The sequence below is a fragment of the Mesocricetus auratus genome, unplaced genomic scaffold, assembly GCF_017639785.1.
Source record: "Mesocricetus auratus isolate SY011 unplaced genomic scaffold, BCM_Maur_2.0 Super-Scaffold_100020, whole genome shotgun sequence".
Taxonomy (NCBI): domain Eukaryota; kingdom Metazoa; phylum Chordata; class Mammalia; order Rodentia; family Cricetidae; genus Mesocricetus; species Mesocricetus auratus.
This window is the reverse complement of record NW_024429201.1, coordinates 40,853,265-40,870,552: the sequence shown is the minus strand read 5'-3', so window position 1 is coordinate 40,870,552 and position 17,288 is coordinate 40,853,265. Positions and strand designations below refer to the sequence as shown.

Sequence of the window (17,288 nt, the reverse complement as noted above, 5' to 3'; positions counted from 1 at the left end):
GTGTGTGTGTATATCTGTGTGTGTGTATATATCTGTGTGTGTGTGTGTGTGTGTGTGTGCGACACACACGTGGACACACATTCAAAGCTAGAGGAGAACATCAAGTATCCTTTCTACCACGCTTCACCCCGTTCACTTGAGACAGGGTCTTTCATTGACCCTGGGGTTACACAGGCATCAATAAGGGATCCTTCTGTCTCAGCAGGTGCAGGTGAGCACACATCAACTCTTTTTGTGGGTGCTGGGGTCTCAACATGTGTATCGAATATTCTCATCCACTGAGCCATCCGTGGGCCCCCCATACTGTGCTTTCATGATGTTTGCTGTGTGCAAACCTTTTCATTCGATGTAGTTGCACACCCCTCACCTCTGCCCCCACCCCATTCCTTACTCACTGCTAAAACTAATGTTGAGAGGTTTTTCCAGCAGCAGGTTCTAATAAAAGGAAAGTAAATGCTGGGAGATACCAGGATTCTTGCACTATTTAAGAATGTGTAAGCAGCGTTAGTATACAAAGACATATGAGCTACTTTATCATGCATTCTGCATGTGATTACAGAATTACAGTGCTCCAGCATGAGCCCATGTTTGTGGGGGAGTCCGACATTTCCTAAATGATTAAGCAAAAGTGTTTGACATGGAGTGAGTGCCATGTGTCTGTCTTGACCTTCTCTCAAAAAAGCAACTTATTCATGCTGATAAGACTTTTCAGTGAACAGGAGTGGAATAATGCAAGGGGAGAGAGGTCCAGTGCTCCAGTGTCCCCTAAACAAAGGTTCAATGGTTCTGTAGCCACCGCAGGTCCCTCAGCTTCAGAACCGCTCCTGGGTGTGTGCTTACAAGGTCTTTGGGAGAGTTTAGTCTATGATGTGAACTTACAGGTATGGGGTTGCAGGTCTGAAGGGTGTGTAGAGTCAGGAGTTGAGGAGAGGAGAGCAAAGGAAGGGAACACTTGTTAGATGCTTCCAAATTGCTCTCTGAATCATTGTTATCAGTTTACAAGCTCGTTAACCCTTAATGTGAGCTTTCTTTTCTTTTTCACATTTGTTCGTTCGTGCAGTATTGTCAATTGACTCACTTTCTGCCAATCTGAAAACAGGATCTGAGCTCCCTTGATTTTTCCTTTAATAGTGAAGTAAAACATTTTTTCATACTTCCATTGGTTATTATATTCTGTCACTTACCTATTTATATTCTGTGACCATTTTGAAAATAAAATTTTGAGTGTATTATTTTCTTGATGATTTGCAAACATTTGTATCAGATTTTGATCCTAGCATGACATTTGATTACAAAGGACACCATTGTGTCTTGAACTCTTAAATCTACTGTGGAATTCCTTCCAATTCTATAAACCAAATAAGGTTCCTGTATCTGGTAGCCCTTGTCAGCTTTACAAAAATCAGTGAGTAGAAATTAGTTCTTGTTCCAGCACAAATAGTGTATGCCACAAATAGTTTGGTTTTATTTTCCATAAATAAAGATGCCTTATACCAATGGTTCTCGTAATAATTAGCTTTAATTGTCAACTTGACACAGCCTAGACTCACTTGGGAAGAACACTTTAGTGAGAGATTATGTACAGTTTAGTTGGCCTGTGAACATATTCGTAGGAAACTGTTTTAGATTAATTGATGTGGGAAAACCATGCCCACTGTGAGTGGTACCATTCCTTAGGCAGGGGTCTTGACCTGTAGAAGGGTGCAGACAGAGGAACACAAGTAAACACGTGAAGCGCTTGTGCATGCATCTCTCTTGCTCCAGCTGTGTCATGTGAAGAACTGTTGCCAGCTCCCGAAGCTTGCTTTCTCTACAATACGTTGTAAGACAAATTAACCCTTCCTCCCTTAGAGCTGCTTTTTGTTGGGGTGCTTCATCACAGGAGCAGAAAGGCAACCATAACAGCTCTGTACTTAAACTGTGTGTTTTGAGTTGACAGGAAATCAGTGGTTTTGAGATACTTTTGAGTTTAGCATGTAGGCTAAATGTTTTGGGGGATTTTTAGTTGAAGCTGGTATATTTTGTTTTGCAGGGGATAGTACTTAACAATTTTGATACATATTGAGTCCAATGACAATGTATTTTAAATATGCATAAGTTAGATTTGCTGTCGATATTGATTTTGTTAGAAAAGAGAATTTTCTGGGTCAGAAGTTGTAAATTAGCCTTCTGGTGTATACATTTCACAAATGTTTCCCATATAGTTATGAAGTATTTTGATCATACATGTGTAAACCATTTTTATCTCAAATGCTAGTGCTAAAATAGTGATGTTTCTTTTGAAAAGGAGATATGTTTTGCAATAATGAACAAAATTCATGTTAATAAAAAGTTGGTAGCCACAGTGTGGCTGTTATTTTGAGGCAGACTCGCCAGTTCATCTAGAATGCCACGTATCTGCAGTTATTTTATTCATCTGCATTCACGATGTAGATTGCTCTTCCCTTATTTGTGGGCAGTAAAAATTTAACAGAATGTGCATGTAAGGAAAGTTCTTAATTTTTAAATAATAAATTAAAGGCATCATGAAGCTTTTTGATTTATTGTGTTTTTTTTTCCTGGTACATCAATTTCCTTAAGAGATGATAGGAAACACTAGAAGTAGTCAGCATCCTAAAGATGTTAATTTTCTTCTTCACAGCTTATCCCACTAGCTAGTGGGAAAGAAAGTAACTTCAAAGTTACACTTCCTGGAGTTCCACTATTTTACGCTGTAATTTCTTTAGGTCTTTCTGTACTTTATATTTCTCTAAGTCCATTTTTGTTTTCTGTATTTGTTGAAGAGAACTGAGGGAGTCATGAATTGACTTGAATCCTAGCAGAGAAAAAGAGAATAGATACACTAAAACAATGCATTGGATCTCTCCCTTCCCCAAATTTGTTCTTCAGCAGTCCTTCCATAATTGATCGTCATTTAATTCAAAGCACATTAAATTATATTAAGACAAATTAAAAATATACAAAGATGAATTAGTTCATAGCACCTTAACTGGAATCTGGATTTATTGTGAAAACTATTTTCTTTCCCCTCCCTGTAAACATGCTTCATGGGAATGTCCTTCTATATACATGTTCCTCTTATCAGTTGATGAATAAAACACTGAGTGGTCAGTAGCCAGGCAGGAGTATAGGCAGGGCTACCCAAGGAGGAGAATTCTGGAGAGAGGACTCAGTGAGTGAGCCTCCGGGAGACACCATGTAGCTGCTGAAGGAGTAACAGGTCCTGACATTCTCCGGTAAGAAGGCCATGTAGAAATACATAGATTAATAGTTACGGGTTAATAATTAAGAGAGAGCTAGCCAGTAAGAAACCTAAGTCATCGGTCAAACAGTTTCTAATTACTGTCTCGGTGTGATTATTTGGGGCTAAACAGCTGTGGGACCAGTGGGACAGAGCCTCCATCATCACATACTGGCTAACAATTCTATCTTTCAGGAGATACTTAAAATATTGTCTTCTCTCTGTAGGCTTTGAGAGAAGATTTGCAGGTTTAAAAAAAAATCCCTGTTACCCTCATGACAGGTACCCTGTTTGAAGGAGCTAAAAAGTGGGCCTGCTGCCCTCCTCTTCCCACCCAGGACTCTCCTGTGTCTTACTCATGGCTGTCCCCCAGGGCCGTAGACTTGTCAGACCACAAGCTTAGAGGACAGTCCATTTCCTATTCCCTGAAGTCTTCCAAATAGTTGCTTCTCAACCCCTTTTTATTAAAAGCACAAAGGAGTAAACCACTCTCTCTTAGCTAGAACTCCCGCTTAGTAAAATAAAGACAAAGATTGAAAAATTCTCTTCCACTCACCTTAAGCAACAATTAGCATAATTAAACCTCTGTCAGAAGAGTCCACAGAGTTTGGGATATGGCTCTTGGCCATCTAAGTCACTATTTTAGCTTGGTGGAAGGAGGTGGGGCTTGGGAGGGTTGGCTTTCTAGGCGTGAAGTTCTACTTACACGCTAGGAACACTGGGTGGATAGAGCTGTCATACTCTCTCACACCTGCAGTGTGCCTCTCTGGGGCCAAAACTTTGTGGAATTTACATGTGTATTTTCTAAGACCTGGAGGACACAAGCCAGACTAGAGCTTTCTTTAATAAAATGTCCTTGTGTCCCTCAGAATTGTGACTCCAGGCAGATTGCTGCTCCACAGCCCTATTCCTTCTCCTTCCCTTTGACAGAATCCCGCCTTTGAAGTCAGCTCAGCTTGACACTCCTGCCTTTGCCTCTTAAGCAGAAAAGCAGTCACCACCCAGACTGTTCACTCATGTCTTCCTCACTTGTAAAGGTCAAGGTTCCATCTGCCATCTGTCTAATTACCTCTAATTCAATGAGAAGGACATTTCATTTGGCTTAGTCTTCTAACTTCATAATGGAGGCACAGGTCCAGTCTTTGTGAGCCCAAGAACTTGCACCCTCACAGTTCTATGGCCTAAAGATCTTAGAAATAAAACTTTTCACAGCAATGGCAGGCAGGTGACATCGCCAAGTGGAAAAGAATGGCTACTCCTTTAGTTACCTGTCAGTGTTACGCTGATCTGTAAGATGTTTAGGGAAGCCAGATTAAATGCATGAGGATGTCACTAACGACAAGACTGGCTGAGAGTAGAAACGGGAGGAACTGGGACGGGAAGTCCAGCTCTTCTCCACTCACCTGACTGATAGTCACTTTGCATTTTCTCTAGTTCACCCCAGATCCGCTTTTCCATTTGGTTCATCTTCCTGGACAGTTTATTTTCTACGAGTTTTATTTTGCTTGCTTCTGCTTCCTGCTTCTGGGAGTTAATATAATTCTCCAAGGTGCTTGAAAGCTGCAACATTTTTTCTTCAATTTTTGTCTCATGCTTTTCCTAAAAAAAAAAAAAAAAAAAAAAAAAAAAGGAGATCACATGGGTTAAACTCTTTGGAAAAGAGGAGCTGACCTTAGAGAAAATGCCTCAAACTGTGGTCCCGAATGCGAGAGGTAATTCCGTTGTTTGGCTTGTCATTTCTGGGCTCTCGAGAGGCTCCATGGCCTGGAATTGCTGAAGGGTGGAAGGTTTGAAATGTTGGTCTGAAGTCTCAGAGGAAGACAATAGATGCTGCTCTCTCTAACTAAGTTCCTTGGCAACGCCTCTAACCCTTTACATTTCCATGAGGACCCCAATCAGTGAGAAGGGTGACTCCCACTCCAGCGGTTCATTTTTTCTACCACCTCCTAGGTCATACCCCGCTCCAGAAGTTCTGACTCCACTGGTTAGGAATTAGCACAGAGGGAGAGTCCAGCGGTGAGTCTAAGGTGTGAATAGGGAGCAGTGGTGTGCCAGAGAGAATGGGGAGGAGGGATGAACACACGGGGCTCATTTGAATCTGTTTCCTGCTGCTTGCTTCAGGAATGGCGGATTCAGTCTTTCTGTTCCTCACAGGGTGACCCCGGTCACCTTCTAGAGGGATTTGGGTGCTTATGGAGTTGAACAAGCAGGCTCACTTGGCAGCCGTGTGACGGCCTACACAGGCTTTGGTAGTCGGAGCAGCAGTGATAAAGCTGTCGCTTTGATCCAGCCTTGGCGTCTACCTCACTTGGCTATGTGCAAACTCGGGAGTGGGCTCGGGACACGGCTGGCTGTGCTGCTGGCAGTCCCGCTAATGCAGTTCTCAGAACATCTTATTTGTTCAGTGTTTATGACTGGGCAGCCACGGACGACCATAGACCTTGTCCTGCCCCTCTGCAGACTTGGGGTGCAGCTGGAGTGGGAGAAAGAAACCCGGACATAAGTATAATCCTCCAAAGACTGGGGCTTTCTTCCCATGGTCTGATCTGGAAGAGAGTTCTTAAAATTTTCCTTCTATACCAGGCATGGTCCCAGCAATCAGGAGGTAGAGACGGTCGGATCTCTGTGAACTCCACAACAGCCCGGTCTGCAGAGCGAGTTCAGTGCCAACCAGAGCTGCATAGCAAGATCCCATCTCAAGAAGAAAAACAAACGTAACTTTGCTTAGGGTAAATTTCTTGTCTGTCCATAAGCTTTCCAGCTGTCACAGGGTCGAATTTCACCCAGGCACCTTGTCTAGAGTCACAGGTTCCTACTGGAGGACCCCAGAAAATTGATTCTTAGGTCTGGGTGAGAACTTTTTTTTTTAAGTTTTATTCTTTAAAAAGAAAGTTTTCTCAAATTGTTTTGGTGCAGGGAGTGTAGTGAGCTATCTACCCTGCCCGAACCTGCTGCATCGATCCTGCCCATTTAGGTGTGGTCACAAATGTAGATGTGGAAGGCTAGGTCTGGGGTCCTGGACCTCAGCTCGCTCGCTCTTGGTTCCGGTCGGGTCACAGACAGCAGCCTGGGTGTGGATCCTTGCAGCAGGAACTTGCTAGTCATTGGTTTCTTATGTAAGTGATTTTCAAATAAAGTTAGCCTATATTAAACCAAGTCCCGTCGTTAGTCTGTGCCGCTACAGGAGAGCATACTCTGGGAAACTTCCCGGACCAGAGGTAGGCACCGACTCCCACAGACGTATTAAAGTATAAACGCACTCCCATGCAGCAGAGACTACTGTCAAGGCTGGGGGCAGTCACCAGACCACCCAGAGGACAGCGACTTTGCAGCTGTGTGAACTTCAGGAGATGGCGGAGCCCCTTACCAGCTTTTCCTGTACAACCTTCAGACATTCATTTATGTGGCCCAGGTGGTCTTTCCTGTACTTGATAAACTGGTTTTCTGCCCATTTTTGATTGTTTTCAATTTCTTCATACACATTTGTAGAAAGTGAGTTAAATCTAAGAAAAAAATTAATGAGTAGATGTAAAAATTTAGCATTCAAAAGGATGCGATAAGATAACGGCCCCACGCGCCTAGGCAAGTGCTTATGGGATAACTTGGGGGGGGGTACTGCCCTAGGCTCCAGTGCATCCCAGCCACTGTTGGCAGCCCTTTGCAGACCCCAGCGTGTAAGGCTGTGTGCGTGGTGACAGGTGCTCTGTAAGCTCATGGTAGCATTCGCACTGAAATGCATTTTGTTATCCATGTGGGAATTCCCTCAGAACTTAAGGCTCACCGTGCGAGGGAAAGAAATACTCAAGTCATTTCACGGTGGAGGCTTATAATTGTTTTTTATTTTATTTTATTTTTGTAAAGAGCCGGATTTAGGCCCTATAGCATCGTGGTTTTTTGTCAAACAATGCTGCCACTGTGGTAGAATAGCCATAAACACACAAATAGCATAGCTTTGCTCTAGTCAAATGTGTTTGTGTATTTCCAGAGTCAAATTTCACAAAGTATTTTGGGGTCATGCAGTATAAATTTTAAAAAAATATTTAAAAGTATAAAGCGCATCACTTTTGAGCAGTTTGGCTGCCCGAGCTCTAATGCTCCACTGAACAAAAGGACCTGCAATGTTCAGTAGAGGAAGGGGGAGGGGGGGAGGGCTGGGGGGTCGGGGGGGCCCGTGAGCCAGTGGGCAAAAGGACCTGGAGAGAAGTGTTCAAGCTTTGGAGGCCTGTGTGGGTGGATTTGGGGCTGCTGGTGATATCATATGTGCCGAGTTACTATGAGGCAAAACAAAGGACCCAAACAAGCAAGCCCGAAGCAGCAGTTACAGAAAGGGTAACAGTGTTAAATAACAAAGAACAGAAGATTTTAATAAATGGAAGTGAGTGTTGTTTCAGAAGTAAAAGTGTTGCAAACAGGTAGAATATATAAATGTCACTGTAGAGTGGCCAAGCGGCACATTTGAAGTCACAGAGATGTGGAGGCTTGTGAGTAGTTCCTAAGATGGCAATTGGCCACAATATTAGGGTGTCAAGAGTGATGCATGCTGTTTGTCACTGATGATAAAATACTCCACAGTGTGTAGTATTAACAAAGTAATAATTGCTCTGATATTTTTTCTGATAAAGTTAGGCACAGCTTAGTTTATGGTATTAATCTTTAGAAATCAAAAGATGTGAGGGACATATGCACATATTTATATCTTTCTTGCTCCAAAAAACTGTTTGGATTCATAATTAAAAAAATAGAAATGTCAGCTGATTGTGTTAGCACACAACTATGATCCTAGCACTTGGGGAGCAGAGGCTAGACGGTTGTTTACAAGTTCAAGGCAAGCTTGGTCTACTTATCTAATTGTGGAATAGACAGTACTATACAGTGAGACGCTGTCTCCATACAAAGGAGAGAATGGGGTGGATGGAAAGGAAGAAAAAGACATCAGCAAGCGAAAACAGATGCCACACGATAACTTCTGTTTAGACCAGTGGCTGTCACCTGCAGGACGTGGAGCAATGTCCCAAGACAGTTTTCACTGTCAGCACTGGGAGGTGCTATTGGCATTTAGTGAATAGAGACTTGGGATGCTACTGAGCATCCTCCAGGGGCTCACAGCCATCATCAGTAACGCTAAAGGCTGGAAACCCTGACTTGGGTCCCAAAGCAAGGTTTGGGGAGAGTAGGCTAATTTCATTCTGATCTTTGTCGCATCTAAACTTTCTCACAGTAATTTCTGGCACACACACAAAATGTATCTTGATTCAGTTGAGTCAACACTGAAGAACTCGAAACCAGTTTCCCTTCTTATCAGTGCCATGGTTCCCAGTCACGTGTGCAACTGGCTAATTGCTGTTAGAACTCAGAGAAATGAGACCGGTAAGTGAGACGTGGACAGCACCATCCGGGTGGACACTCTCCTCGTGGTGCGAGGCCTCCTCCGTCTCTCCTGTACCCACCCCTTCAGACTTGACTGCTAGGTGACGCTTTTTTAATAGGAGTCTCTTTTCTGACCACCCTGAGAAAGCGGACCATTTAGCTCATGTGACATTTGCTCACCCCATGTCTTAGCTGTTCTACTGTAGTGAAGACACATCATGAGTGCTCTATAAGAAGACATTTTATTGAGGGCTCGCTTACAGTTTCAGAGGGCTAGTCCATTATCATCGTGGCACCTGTGACACTGGAGCCTGAGCTGAGAGCCACCTCCTGATCCATAGGCAGAGAGAAAGAGAGATCCTGGGCCTAGTGTGGGCTTTTGAAACATCAAAGCCCAGCCCTGGTGACATTTTTCCTCCAACAAGGCCACGCCCCCAACCCTTCCCAAATAGCTGCCCTAAGTGGAGACCAAGCATCCAAACATTTGAACTTGTGGGGCTGCTCTCATGCAAACCACCAGACCTCATAGCTTTGCCATTTTATTTATAGGGCTTCTACTCTATTTTAATGCCAGAACCAAGCCATCTTTATCACTGTAACTTATGTAGCATTATTTGAGGTCAGGTGCTATAATACCTCCAGCATGACTTTTACTCCTTAGGATTGCTTTGCCAATTTGTGCTCTATTGTGGTTCTGTGTGAATTCTTGAGTTGATTTTTCCTATACCTGTGAAATGTGACATGGAGATTTTGTTACGTTTTGCCTTAGTTCTGTTTAATTGATTAGGATACTATAGACATTTTCACAATATTAAATCTATCTACCCAAGAGTATGAAATAGAGATTTTCTTTTTCAATATCTTGAATTATTTATTGTAAAAGTCTTTCACTTATTTAATTAGATATTTTCCTAAATACTTAATTTTGGAGGAAAACATTTTTAATTGAAAAAGTTTCCATACAATATATCCTAATCATCTACCACTTCAGCTTCCATCCCAGTAGCGGGAGCCAATGGACCATGCTATCCTAGTCTCCTGCACTGCCCACAAGACTAAATCAAGCAGGGCATGTACTGAGGCTGCCCTCCTGTGCCAGGGGTCTACCACTGGGGATTCCATCCATCCCAGCAGGATCCAAAGCACCTCAGCATCCTACTCCATTTCTCCACCCACAAGACCAGGCAGAGGAGAGCTCCCAGAGCATTGACTTGTCTACACCCACCTGAAGGGAACCCTGGTCCCACACCCACCAGGAGAGGAAGAGGTTCCTTCTGGAATCCACTGCAAGAACGATTGGAAAGGGGACAATATAAAAACACACTCAGCAACAGAAAACAAATATGACACTGCCAGAGTCCAGAGACCCTACACCAACAAGACCTGAACATCCCAACGCAAATGAAGCAGAAGAGGATGACACTAAATACAACTTCATGAAAATGATAGAGGCCCTCAAAGAGGATATGAGAAAATCCCTTAAAGAGATGGAAGAAAAAAAACAAACAAAAAATGCAAGAAATGAAGGAAAAGACAAAGCAAAAATTGCAAGAAACAATTCAAACAGTGCAAGGGCTGAAATCTGAAATAGAAATGAAAATAAAAACAGTCTGAAGTAATGCTGGAAATAGAAATGTTGGGCAAATGGTCAGGTACTACAGATGCAAGCATAACCAGCAGAATACAAGAAATGGAAGAGAGAATTTCAGGTGTTGAAGATAACACTAGGAGAAATAGATTCATCGACCAAAGAAAATTTTAAGTTCAACAAACCCCCAGCACAAAATATCCAGGAAATATGGGACACCGTGAAAAGACCAAACCTAAGAATAATAGGTTTAGAAAAAGGTGAAGAAATCCACCTCAAAGGGGCAGAAAACATATGCAACAAAATCATAGCAGAAAACTTTCCCAACCTAAAGAAAGACATGCTAATGAAGGTACAAGAAGCTTATGGAACACCAAATAGACTGGACCACACATACAAAAAATTCCCCTCGACACATAATAATCAAGACCCCAAACATACAGAATAAGCAAGAATATTCATAGCAGCTAAGGAAAAAGTCAAGAAACATATAAAGGCAAAACTTTCAGAATTATACCTGACTTCTCCATGGAAACTCTAAAAGCCAGAAGGTCCTGGATTCTACAAACACTAACAGACCATGGATGTCAGTCCAGACAGCTATACCCAGCAAAGCTCTCAATCACTATAGATGGAGAAAACAAGGTATTTCATGACAAAACCAGATTTAAACAATCCATATCCACTAACCCAGTCCTATAGAAAATTCTGGAAGGAAAACTCAAACCCAAGGAAGTTAACTACAACCAGAAAAACACTGGCAATAGATAATCCCACTTTACCAACAGGCAAACGAAACAACTGGTGGAAATCCACATACAATTCCACCACCACCAACCATTCCAAAACAAACAAGAATGAACAATTAATGGTCATTAATATCCCTCAATATTAATGGTCTTAACTTGCACATCAAAAGACACAGGCCAAAAGAATAGATTCAAAGACAGAATCCATCCTTCTGCTTCATACAAGAAACCCACCTCAGCTTCAAAGACAGACACTACTTCAGAGTTAAGGGTTGGGAAAAGATTTTCAAATCAAATGGACCCAAGAAACAAGTGGGGTTAGCAATCCTAATATCTAACAAATTAGGCTTTTAACTAAAATCAATAAAAAGACATGAGGGAGGTAATTTCATACTCATCACAGGAGAAATCGAACAAGATGAAGTCTGAATTCTTAACATCTCTGCCCCAAATACAAAGGCATCCACGTTCGTAAAAGAAACATTACTAAAACTCAAATCACACATAAAACCTCACACACTTGTAGTGGGAGACTTCAACACTCTGCTCTCACCACTAGAAAGGACTACCAGACAGAAACTTAACAAATAAGCAAAGGAATTAATAGAAATTATGACCCAATTAGGTTTAACAGATATCTATAGAACATTCCATCCAAACACAAAAGAATATACCTTCTCAGCACCACACGGAACCTTTTCAAAAATTGACCACATACTTGACAACATAGCAAACCTCAACAGGTACAAAAAATTGGAATAACTCTATGTATCTTATCAGACTACCATGCTCTAAAGTTAGAATTCAACAACAACACAAATTGCAGAAAACCTGCAAACTCATGGAAATTGAATAATGCACAATTGCACCATTCCTGGGTCAAAGAAGAAACAAAAAAAGAAATAAAAGTCTTTCTAGAATTCAATGAGAATGAAGACACAACATAGCCAAACTTATGGGACACTTTGAAAGCAGTGATAAGAGGGAATTCATAGAACTAAGAGTCCATATGAAGAAACTCACCCCAGCGGAGCAGACACCAGGAAATAATTAAATTGAGGGCTGAAGTCAATACAGTAGAAACTAGGAAAACAATACAAAGAATCAATGTAACAAAGAGTTGGTTCTTTGAAAAAAATCAACAAGATAGACAAACCTTTATCCAAACTCACCAAAGGGCAGAATGTAAACATGCAAATTAACAAAATCAGAAATGAAAAGGGGGACATAACAATGGACATTGAGGAAATCCAGAGAATCATCAGGTCATATTTTGAAACCTATACTCCACAAAATTCGAAAATTTAAAAGAAATGGGAAATTTTCTGAATATGTATCACTTACCAAAATTAAATCAAGAACAGATAAGCAATTTAAATAGTCCTATATCACCTAAGGAAATAGAAGCAGTCATCAAAAGTATCCCAACCAAAAAAAGCTCAGGGCCAGATGACCTCAGTTCAGAATTATACCAGAAATTCAAAGAACAGCTTATACCAATTATCCTCAAAGTATTCCACACAATAGAAGCAGAAGGGTCTTTGCCAAACTCTTTTTATGAGACTTCAACAACAATGTTACCCAAGCTACACAAAGACACAACTAAGAAAGAGAACTACAGACCAATATCACTCATGAACACTGATGTAAAAATACTCAATAACATACTGGCAAATCGAACCCAAGAACACATCAGAATAATCATCCACCATGATCAAGTAGGTTTCATCCCAGGGATGCAGGGATGGATCAACATATGAAAATTCATCAATGTAATCCACCATATAAACAAACTGAGAAACAAAAATTACATGATCATCTCACTAGATGCTGAAAAGGCCTTTGACAAAATCCAACACCCCTTCATGATAAAGGTCTTGGAGAGATCTGGGATAACAGGAACATACCTAAACATGATAAAAGCAATATACAGCAAACCAACGTCCAGCATCAAACTGAATGGAGAGAAACTCAAGGCATTTCCTCTAAAATCAGGAACAAGACAAAGCTGTCCCCTCTTCCAATACCTCTTCAATTCTGTACTCAAATTCTAGCTAGAGCAATAAGAGAACAAAAGGAGATCAAGGGGATATAAATTGGAAAGGAAGAGGTCAAACTTTAACTATTTGCAGATAATATGATAGTTTACACAAGTGACCCAAAAAACTCTACCAGGGACCTCTTACAGCTGATAAATGCCTTCAGCAAAGTGGCAGGACACAAGATCAACTCAAGAAAATCAGTAGCCCTACTATATACAGATGATAAAAAGGGCTGGGATCACCCTTTACAATTGCCACAACACCATAACATACCTTGGGGTAATGCTAACCAAACAAGTGAAAGACCTGTATCACAAGAACTTTGAGTCATTAAAGAAAGAAATTAAAGAAGACACCAGAAAATGGAAAGATATCCCACACTCTTTGATAGGTATGATCCATGTAGTAAAAATGACAATCCTGCCAAAAGCAATCTACAGTCTCAATGCAATCCCCATTAAAATTCCAGCACAATTCTTCATAGACCTTGAAAGAACAATTCTCAACTTTATATGGAAGAAACAAAAGACCCAGAATAGTCAAGACAACCCTGCTCAACAAAGCAACATCTGGAGGCATCACCATTCCTTACTTCAAGTTCTATTATAGAGCTATAGTCCTGAAAAAAGTTTGGTATTGGCACAAAAATAGACAGGTAGACCAATGGAATCGAATTGAACACCCTAATATTAACCCACACACCTAGGAACACCTGATTTTCGACAAAGAAGCTAAAATTATACAATGGAAAAAAGAAAGCATCTTCAACAAATGGTGCTGGAGTAACTGAATGCTGGTGTGCAAAAGACAGCAGATAGATCCATATCTATCACCATGCACAAAACTTAAGTCCAAATGGATCAAAGATCTCAACATAAATCCAGCCACACTGAACCTCTTAGATGAGAAATTAGGAGGTACCCTTGAATGAATTGGTACAGGAGAACATAACACCAGTAGCACAGACACGGAGGTCAACAACTAATACATGGGACCTCCTGAAACTGAGAAGCTTCTGTAAGGGAAAGGACACAGTCAGCAAGACAAAAAGACAGCCCACAGAATGGGAAAAGATATTCACTAACCCCACTTCTGACAGCGCTGATCTCCAAAATTTACAAAGAACTCAAGAAGCTAGTCACCAAAAACACCAAAGGATCCAATAAAAAGTGGGCTACAAGCTAAATAGAGAATTCTCAATAGAGGAGTCTAAAATGGCTGAGAGTGCTTAAGACAGTGCTCAACATCCTTAGCCATTAGGGAACTGCAAATCAAAACAACTCTGAGATATCATCTTACTCCTGTCAGAATGCCTGAAATCAAAAACACCAATGACAGCTTATGCTGGAGAGGATGTGGAGAAAGGAGAACACTTTTCCATTGCTGGTGGGAGTGCAAACTTGTACAGCTACTTTGGAAATCAGTATGGAAATTTCTCAGGAAAATGGGGCTCAGTCTACAACAAGACCTAGCCATTCTACTCTTAGGCATATACCACAAAGATGCACATTCAAACAAAAAGGATGTGTGTTCCACTATGTTCATAGCAGCACTATTTGTAATAGCCAGATCCTGGAAGCAACCTAGATTACCCACACCTGAAGGGTGGATATAGAAAATGTGCTACATTTGCACAATGGAGTACTACTCAGTGGAAAAATACAATGGAATGCTGAAATTTGTAGGCAAATGGATGGCACTGGAAGAAACCATCCTGAGAGAGGTAACCCAGTCACAAAAAGACAAACATGATATGTACTCACTCATATATGGATTTTATACATGGAGCAGGTGTTTGCCTGCCTGCAATCCCACTGCCAGATAATCTGGGAAACAGGAAGGACCCTAAGAGAGACATGCATGGTATCACAGAGAAGGAAATGGGACAGGTTCTCCTGAGCAGATTTGGAGCATGGGGGAGGGGAGAGGGAGCAGGGAGAAAGAGAAACCGAGAAGTGAAGGGGAGAGGAGGACATTAGGGAGCAGGAAGGTTGAGTCTGAGGAAAGATGAGAGCAGGATGAGAGACACCATAACAGAGGGAGTCTTTATAGGTTTGAGAAGAGATCTGGCAACAGTAAGATTTCCAGAGATCTACAAGGATGACACCACCTGGCAATCAAAGCAATAGTGGAGAGACTACCTTACATGTCCTTCCCTGATAATGAGATTGATGACTATCTTATATGCCATCCTAGAGCCTTTATCCAGTGGCTGATGGAAGCAGAGGCAGACACCCACAGGTAAGCACTGACCTGAACTCCTGGAATCCAGTTGCAGAGAGGGAGAAGTGATTGAACAAAGGGGTCAAGAACAGGCTGGTGAAACCCACAGAAACAGCTGACCAAGACTGATTGCTGAGATACCAGCATGGGATTTATCCACTCCCCCTAAATGTGGGTGTCAGTGAAGAGGTCTTGGCAATCTATGGGGCCTTGGGTAGTAGATCAGTATTTATACCTGGCATACAAATGAACTTTTGGAGCCCATTCTACATGGAGGGATCTACTTTCATCCCTGCCCTGTATGAAATGACAGACTCTGGAGCTCCCCCATGGAGGGCCTCACCCTCCTTGGGGAATGGGATTGGGATTAGGTAGGGGCTGGGAGGCTTGTTGGAGGATGGGAGAGGAGGGGAGAGAGAGGGAGCTGGGATTGACAGGTGAAGCAAGCTTGTTTCTTCTTCAAATAAAAAATTAAGATTAAAATACAACTGGACAGAAAAAGAGCTTGTCAACCTATTTAGAAACATAATATGCTTTGAGTTTCATCGTATTTTCTCTGTCTGGGGGAAGTAATTGATTGTCACAATTTTACAGGGACAGTAAGTCCCAGGTACTCAGTAGTCTTACAACTGAGAACTGAGGCTTCAGGTTCACTTTTGATTGTAATGAATGCTAGCATTTATTCCCTTATCATGTATACAGTATGAAGTCTCTCTGAACAAGAAAACACTAACTATACCCAAGTAATGCCTTCTCGAAGGGAGTGTTGCTAATTGAAATTTTGAAATTAAAATAAAGCCAGAGACACAATTACTATTGTGACCTCTTTATTACAAGGCCAGAGGAGACTGACTTTCCTACTAGCATTGGAAATCAGACTCCATCTGCTGGCAATACATTAGAACTTTTCTAAGCATTTTAAAAAGCACTTCTCTTCAAAGATAAAGTAATATAAGTTTGTATAAATCTTTGCTTAGAATTTCTCTAGCATCATGGACATGATTTGCCCTAATTCTGTATATCATAGAATAAATAGTTAAAATTGCAATATCATTAATTTATGTGTGTGACAATTTGGCTATCTGATCCTCTAGTATACTGGGTGTAGGAGTAGTTCAATCATAAGTAGATAGATAGATCATAGATAAATCATATATAGAGAGAGACCATAGAGAGATAGATCATATATAGATAGGTGATGGATAGGTAGACAGACAGCCAGGCAGGCAGCCAGGCAGGTTGATAGGTAGATACCCCTTTTAATAGTTTTCTTCAAAGACAAAAGCCAGACTATTCAATGTGGTATGAACACTCAGTAATACAGTGCAGGTTACTCTTTTTGTTTTGTTTAATTTTTAATTAGATGAAACAAAGGCTAACTCTCACCCCAGGGAATTTCTAGGAAGATATAATTGGAAGCAGAAGCTACAGCAGAGGCCAGCCAGAGCTGTGGTAAGGCTAATGGTGCAAACCCCTTGGTTACGGCTGGCATAGAGTTTTTTGTTTACTATTTTTATAATAATTTTTATTTAACTTTTTACCATGTTACTCCCACCTCCCTTTCCCTCCCCTCCTCCCCCCACCCTCCAACACCCCACTCCATCCCCCCTTCTCTGAAACCCAGGTTCAGGAGGGTCTGGATCAGGCATATTTAAACCACCCAGCTCCATTCTGAGCCAGTGTTACCACTAATGCCCCCCAAAACAATGTTTTTCCCTACACAATTCACTGCATAAAACTAAAACATTTAAATACTTTTTTCTTTTTAAAATTCAGACTGTGGCTTTGAGAAATTGAATTTAAAAATTAAAAAGAGAAGAAATAAAGCAATGGATTGTCATGAATTTATAAACAAAGAAGATATTTTTACTTTTATAAGTATATATTTACATGTGTATGATAGACTGTGTGCTATAATTTTGAAGACTGAGTCAGTTTTGAGCTTCATGTCTGATGTGAGAAATTAATATCAACAAATATGTTTTTTCCTAAGCTCATTCCTATAAGAATGTTTCCCTTAAACTAACTTACATCAAGGGGCAGGGATATACTATGAAGTTATCCTTCTAGTGTGCATA

The 17,288-nt window shown here is 41.2% G+C and overlaps 1 protein-coding gene across 2 annotated transcripts in view; it reads right to left on the bottom strand.

Annotated features, from left to right (window-relative positions):
- Window positions 1–2,526: 2,526 nt before the first annotated feature.
- The window catches only part of Fam81b (family with sequence similarity 81 member B), a 94,828-nt gene continuing 80,066 nt past the window's right edge, over window positions 2,527–17,288 (bottom strand). The window contains exons 8-10 of one of the 2 annotated variants that reach the window (XM_040729058.1): window positions 6,609–6,744; window positions 4,645–4,840; window positions 2,527–2,815 (exon numbers count right to left, since the gene is read on the bottom strand). In XM_040729058.1, the coding sequence (XP_040584992.1) occupies window positions 2,682–2,815; window positions 4,645–4,840; window positions 6,609–6,744 (466 nt within the window). In that variant the 3' untranslated portion in view covers window positions 2,527–2,681. The remainder of the gene's footprint in view (window positions 2,816–4,644; window positions 4,841–6,608; window positions 6,745–17,288) is intronic. The other variant, XM_040729059.1, reaches the window with a different exon arrangement.